This window comes from Echinops telfairi, unplaced genomic scaffold (assembly GCF_000313985.2).
Source record: "Echinops telfairi isolate 266 unplaced genomic scaffold, ASM31398v2 ScPeMD7_22;HRSCAF=79, whole genome shotgun sequence".
Classification (NCBI taxonomy): Eukaryota; Metazoa; Chordata; class Mammalia; order Afrosoricida; family Tenrecidae; genus Echinops; species Echinops telfairi.
Window position 1 is genome coordinate 2,922,755 of NW_022103919.1, and position 6,598 is coordinate 2,929,352.

Below are 6,598 nucleotides of genomic sequence, written 5' to 3' on the forward strand. Positions count from 1 at the left end.
GGAAAATGAGGACCTGATGCCGGGGGCTTAAGTGGAGAGCAAATGTTTTGAGAATGACGAGGGCAATGAATGTACAAATGTGCTTTACACAATTGATGTGTGTATGGATTATGATAAGAGTTGTATGACCCCCTAATAAAATGATTTAAAAATTTAAAAAAAGAAAGCTGTGAGGGTCAAGAGGCTCAGAGGGAAGATCAGCCCTGGAACAAGGGCTGAGGCCAGACACAGCTGGGCAGCATCAGGGCGTACCATGGCCGCCAGCAGCCAGTCTGCCCTCAGGTCACAGCGCACATTTGGGTGGCTGTGGGCAGGTCTAGTCTCCCACAACCCAAAGCACCTGCCAGGTAGATGGCTCATCAGGAGAGAGACATTCACCACCCCTCCCTCCCAACGTGAGCCCCAGGCCCTTCTTAAGCACATCTCAGGTCTCTCCCCTGCTCAAGACATCTAAACTCTTGACTGTGATTGCTCAGAGCAATCATAGCAGCGGGGCACGCGGTCCCAGGTTTACCACCTCATGGTCACCATACTTCACACACCAAATGCCGGGGCTGCCCAAATGCAGGTACCGGACAAGCAAGGTCCAAAGGCGCTGAGGGATGGCCTCCAGCGCCCCAGGTCCCAGGGGCCGGCAGGCATGGCCTTGGTCACAGCAACTCCCAGGAGAGAGCAAAAAGACCTCAGGGAACGGCCGTGGCAGAGGCAGATCACCTCGGGTCACGGCTAGTGCCAGTGCCAGCCTGGCGGGCTGGCGGGCGGGCCGGCGGCAGGGGCTGCCAGGGCAGCACCTGCCAACACAATGGTGCGGCCAGCTGGCAGCAATGGCCAGGCACAGGCTGGGCAGCATCAGGCCGCATCAAGGCCACCAGCAGCACAATGTGACCTTGCGGAGAGCCAGCAGTTGGCCTAGTGCCACAGCCTCTCAGCCCATCGGGGCCTCTTAGGCCCCAGGGCCAGGCCCTGCCCGCTTCTCCTGCCAGCAGAACTTCTCTCCACCGGTCACCCTGCCTCCTCCTGCCCCAGCATCCCCGTGGTGTGCCTCTCACGGGGGTCCCTTGGGAGGACCATGCTGGGCCAAGTAAAGAGAGGAGCACCGGCATAGACTGAGACCCAAGGACGTGCGAGCCTACGTGGGCAGGCCCAGGCGAGGCGGCAGCAGCGAGGCCCCTGAAAGGGAGGAGGCTGATGAGTGTTGCCAGAGCTCTCAGCTGAAAAGAAATGAGAAGCCTGTTTTTATGTGATCAGAACCTACTGCACGTTTGGTGGGCTGGATGTGTTGTGAATCCTTACCTCCACACCTGGAATAGGATGGCATCCCTTTTAGGAATGGGCTATCTTTGATAGGATTCTGGTTTTGAGTTGATCTCTTTTGAGATAAGAGAGATTAAACGAATGAGCAGAGGAGAGCTGGGGGAAGATAGATGATAAGACATGTATGTGGAGATCGCCCAGGAACCCACAAGGACCTTCCCCCAGAGACAGGCCTGCACGGGGGCTTAGTTACAGCAGCACTAGACGCAACTCACCCCTGGCCACTCTGCAGGTGCCACTCCACCTTTTCAACCTCCATTTCTCAGCCCCTACTTACTGCTCAGCATGGGGCAAAGAAACTGACCTGGCCATTTAGCCTTCCAAGGACGCTCCCTGGTTTGCCCACTCTGCTTTTTCCGCCTGCTACCACCCAGCCCGGACAAGCTGGCATGGCCCACCTAACTTGACTCCAACTGTCCCTCACTGTGGGTAGCTCAGGCCCCATTGCTTCTTCTCTTCCCAGCAACGAAGAGCCACCGCCCTTCACTGTCACAGTTAGCCACACCACGAGTGGCCCTCGACAGGCTCCCCAAAGTCATGGATGGGCGTGCCTGGCCTGGCAGCCTCCAGCCCTTCCTGTCCACTAACCATCGCAGTCTCTCATCAAGGATCCATGGGACCACCTGCCTGCTCCCCCCTCCAGAGTCCCGCTCATAGACCACCCTGCTCTGAGGAAAGGCCTCTTGTCGGTGGTCAGATTGCATCTACCTGCACCCCTTATACCGCACCCCCAGCCCTGATCCACCACCTCACTGAGATCTACCTGACAGCAGGCCTCAAAGTATGGTGGCTTCCGGTGGCATTCCACACCTTTTTCCAAGCAGGCAGGGCGGGAGGGAGTGGGGCACTGGCCAAGCCGGTGATGTGTGCAGAAAGACCACATTGCCCTAGTGTCCCCTGGGGCCGGGCCCGGGTGCAGAGCTGACCCGTCCAGAACCTTCCCCATGCCCAGGGAATCCCAACCATCCTTCAGAAGCCTTTCCTTCCAACTGGCACAAGGCCAGGCACATGGGAGGTAGGCAGTCACCATGCCCAGCGCAGGCATGTGCTCTTTTCGCAGGCAGCCCCCCTCCCCCAAGGGAAAAGGCAACAGAGGATTCAAAGCCACTAAGGAACACGGAGGCAGGAAGGGGGCGGCATCAAGTCACCATCAGCCTTTTTGGACAAACTGTCACTCAAGTCCAGAGCAAGAGGAGCCACCTGAGGAGCCCTGCCTCTCTTTGTGGCCCAGTGATCTCTTCATACCAAGAGGGCTACTGAGGTGCAGGGGACAGAGGTCAGGGCCAGCCCAGAATCTACCCAGCCAGGCCTATGAGCTGGCCCTGGGCAAGTCATCCTCTGCCCTGGGCCTTAGTTTCCCCACTGGCTGAGAAGTCTCGGCTGGTCTCCTAGAGATGACTCCCTGCCCTCCTGCTCCCCCTCTAGGTGCCCTCCCCTGGCCCTGCCAGCCACATGCCTGAGGCAGGCCACAGGACTGGTGCCAGCTAGGAGCAGAGACCTCTTGGGATTTGGGGGGAATTCTTCCTGCCTGAAGACTGCTCTGGACAGCGTGACTGGAGGCTATAAGTCTGCCATGGGGAGTCCAGGGCCTGGCCCTGGGCTTTCTGACTCACCAGACTTGGCTGGGGCCTCCCGGGACCCCTGGGGAAAGCCTGGTGGGTGCCATTGGGAGGTGCCAGCCTGGTCGTGCTCCAGGGCGAGGACTCTGACAAATGCCCATGGTGTCCCAGTGCCAGTTCGTGCCTGGCCCCAAATCCATGGCAGTGACTTCAGTCCTACCCCCGCCTTATGGCCCTGGGGATCCTTTTCCTTGGACCTCAAGAGACCTGGCTCGGTGCCTCCCAGCTATCCAAGCCTGGCCTTCCAGGGCCATCCATCCACCCCACTGACCCGGGGTTGCTAGCTACTTCCAACCCTCTGCCAGCAGGTCCACATGGGGCCTTGTACCGAACATGCCCCAACTGAGCACCTCTCCCCATGTCCCCCTGGCTGTGCAGTACAGGCCTAGGGGCTTTAGCCCTCTGAACCCCCGTTTCCTCATCCAGACATGGAGGGAATGCTGCCAGCTCACAGGGCGACTGAAAGGACTAGGGAGCTCAGCATGGGCACACTCAAAAGTGGTTGTCAATGGAGCTACCGGGTCCCTCTCTTCCTCATGCTGCCAGTTACCGAGTGGGCTGAGTGGGCGACCTTTGGGACAGGGCACTGCACCTCTCAGGCACCCATGCCTCCCCAGCTGGCTGAGTGGACTGACGGGATGCCACTTTCAAACTCCCCAGCATAGTACCTGGCACACAGTGAGGGTGTTCTCAAAACAGGGGAACCCTGAGGGTCACTGCTCCTAAGGTGCCCTTAGAAAGACCAGGCTGAGGAGCACCTCTTCTACCTGCTCAAACGGGGTCGAGTCAGAGCTGTGTGCCCAGCGGTTGCTATGGAGTTCAACACAGGGAAACAAAGACTAGGCAGGCGAGGTGCTGCTGCGGCGGGGACGCTGCCTCCCTGCTGCCACTGGGGCTTGGGGGCCATCTTGGGCATCTCTGGGCTGGAGGGGAATATACTGCTCATGGTCCTGGCCCTGACCCTACCCCAACAAAAAAGAACAGGGTGTGCACTGGCTGTTAGAGAGACGGGCTGTGAGGCAGGAACCCAGGAACCACCCTGCCCTGGGCTGAGACCCAGACCCAGGAAACGCCACGGCTGCGAAACGCTAGGTACAGGTCCAACGTTCTTGCATGCTCTCGGCAGGCACACCTGCCCGGCAGCAAACAGGTGCCCAGCACCCACTTAGCGCCCTGCCTTGGGGGAAGTCACCGGCAGCTCTCCCCTCCTCAGCTTCACTCCAGTTCTGCCCGGAGTTGACAGAGAGGACAAGCTATTGGAGTTGGGCTGGGCTCGAGGAGCTGGCATCTCCTGGCCAAGAGAGAAGGGGAGGCAGAAGTGAAATTGGAAAGCTGTGGGCGGAGGCCTGGAACTTTCCAGACTTTCCCCAGTGAAGCAGCAGGTTTAGGGTAGCTGGAGAGTCCTATAGGTAGGGGCAGGCCAAACCTCAATCCTCAATCAGGGCTTGCTATCAATTCCTTACTGGTATCCAGCCCCTGCCTCTTACACAGACATGTCTCTTGCAGAATCTACCTGGTCGCACTAAGACACAGGAAGGGTTGGGGCCCAGGCCCTCTGTCTGGGCCAAAGCTGGGACCTCTATAATCAATGCCCCTTCACAATTCTAGAGACAGGCATGGCCACCCCACTTCACAGAAGCGGAAACCAGGCAGCTCAGAGGCAGAAGACAGTAGTATTTAAAAGCACACCAGAGTTGGATCTAAGCCTCAATGTATTAACTCAACCAAATCACTCCCTCTCAGAGCCTCAGTGTCCACCCCCCTAAAGTGAAGATAATAAGCCTACACCACCCACCCACCCCCTCTCCAGGGTACAAAGGGTTAAGTGAGACGTGCTTGTAAAAGGGGAGCACAGCACCTAAATAATAAATGCGGGCTCTAAGAATCAGACTGGCTAGGTAACTAGCCCAAGGTCATGCAGCCGGCGAATGGCCACTCTAGGCCCTACCTCTGGGCACAGCCCAGAAACCTTGGGCCCGTGTGGGTGGCTGCAGATAGCTGGCCTCCCAGGCAACTGAGGATGGTCCCCACCCCTGCTAAGAAGGGCAGTCCGAATTCCTCAGATAAGCAGCTCCCAGCAGAACAAGGAGCTTCCAGGACACAGAGGCCAAAGCACACAGAAAAGGCCTTCCACCCTGCCCACATCAAACCCAAATCATTTCGACTCAAAAGGACCCCACAGGGCAGGGAAGAACTGCCCCTGTGGGCTCCCAAGCCGGTAAATCTTGAGGAGCATAGGCATCCTCATCTTTCTCCCACACCAAAAGATTCCTAAACTTGGGGTAGGCCCCACACGCCTCTCCCTTCCTCCAGCAGTGCATTCAACCTCAGATTTCTTCAACAGGTCCCCAAACAGGCCAAGGTAGGTTGTCAGCTGCCACCTGGAAGGTCCCTGGCAAGCCACCTCCTCCCTCTGGCCCTTGGTTTCCCAATTTACCTCCATGCACAGTGAGGAGTGGGCGAGGTGTGTGTGGGGGGTGGGGGGGTGGGATTTCTAAAGGGGACCAGCCCATGGCCCTGGCTCTGCACGGCATTCTCCTCCAATGATATTTCACAGCGTGGTGGAAGGACTTGTATTAGGCCCGTTTTCCAGAAGAGAAAACTGAGGTCCTAGAGAGTGACTGAGCCAGGATTTTAACCCCCATCTGTTAGATTCCAAGGTTCTCTCCTGAGTAGTCCGGAGGTGCAAGACCCAGGGTTGGGGGGTCCAGCCAGCCAGGCACAGTCTGGGAACCCCATCACCTTCAGCAATAAGCCGGACTGCTGACAGCCTGAGGAGGAGAGGTCCGAAATCCAATCTTTCAGAACAGACAACAGCTTCCTCTACAAGGGCATTTGCAATGCAAAACAGCCCAGCTCTGCCCAGAAGGGGACAGTCACTCAGAGGGAAGGCCAAAATCCAGCCACCTCCTTCCAGCCACCCAGGGGCCTTCCCAGGCTCTGGAGAGAGCCAGGGAACCTGTGGCTGCTGAAGACTCTAAATCATGACAGCCCAAGTGGCCAGCCGGGGTGCAAGGGGGTGGGTCTAGATACCCTGGGACACCCCTTTCTCTACCACCCTCTCCTGGCCCACACTCCACCGGCTCCTTAGTGCTATCTCATCTGGCCAGCTATAACATAGGTCTGCCAAGGGCTGCCGTAGGGCACCCAGAGAGCTTGCTGAAAGGACTGACCCCAGGATGCCAGGCCAATGACCTGCAACAACGGAGACCCTGCCAACACACCTCCACGGGGGGCGATCCAGCCTGTGCAACACGGCCCTTCACACACGTCCCCAAAGGGGAGCTATCCCTCTTGCCAAGCCGCTGTGTCACCCTCCTCCCCTGCAGGCACTCGCTCCAGAAGGGGCCAATGACTGCCCCCAGCTCCTACCTGGACGACAAGCTGACAAAATCCCCGCCATCCAGCAGCCGGACCTTGCAGAAGAGGACCCCGTTGACGAAGGGGACAGCAGTCAGTTCCTCCAGGGTAAAAGTGGTTTGAAATTTGAATTTCTTCTTCTTCATCAAGAAAGCCATGGGCGAAATCCCTGAGTCTGAAGCCCCGAAGGCCAAGAAAAAAAAGGGGGTGCAGAAATCCCCAGGATTCCTTTCCTTACCCCACCCCCCCTCCTCGAAACACCAGCGTCGGCGGCCGAGGTGGCAGGCCGGGCGGGGGTCTGAGCG

At 58.1% G+C, this 6,598-nt stretch overlaps 1 protein-coding gene across 1 annotated transcript in view; it reads right to left on the reverse strand.

Moving 5' to 3' along the window:
- The window catches only part of FAM102A (family with sequence similarity 102 member A), a 32,738-nt gene extending 26,146 nt beyond the window's left edge, over positions 1 to 6,592 (reverse strand). The window contains exon 1 of the mRNA XM_004713287.2: positions 6,306 to 6,592. Coding sequence (XP_004713344.1) covers positions 6,306 to 6,451 — 146 coding nt within the window. The 5' untranslated portion in view covers positions 6,452 to 6,592. The remainder of the gene's footprint in view (positions 1 to 6,305) is intronic.
- Between the last annotated feature and the right edge of the window lie 6 nt (positions 6,593 to 6,598).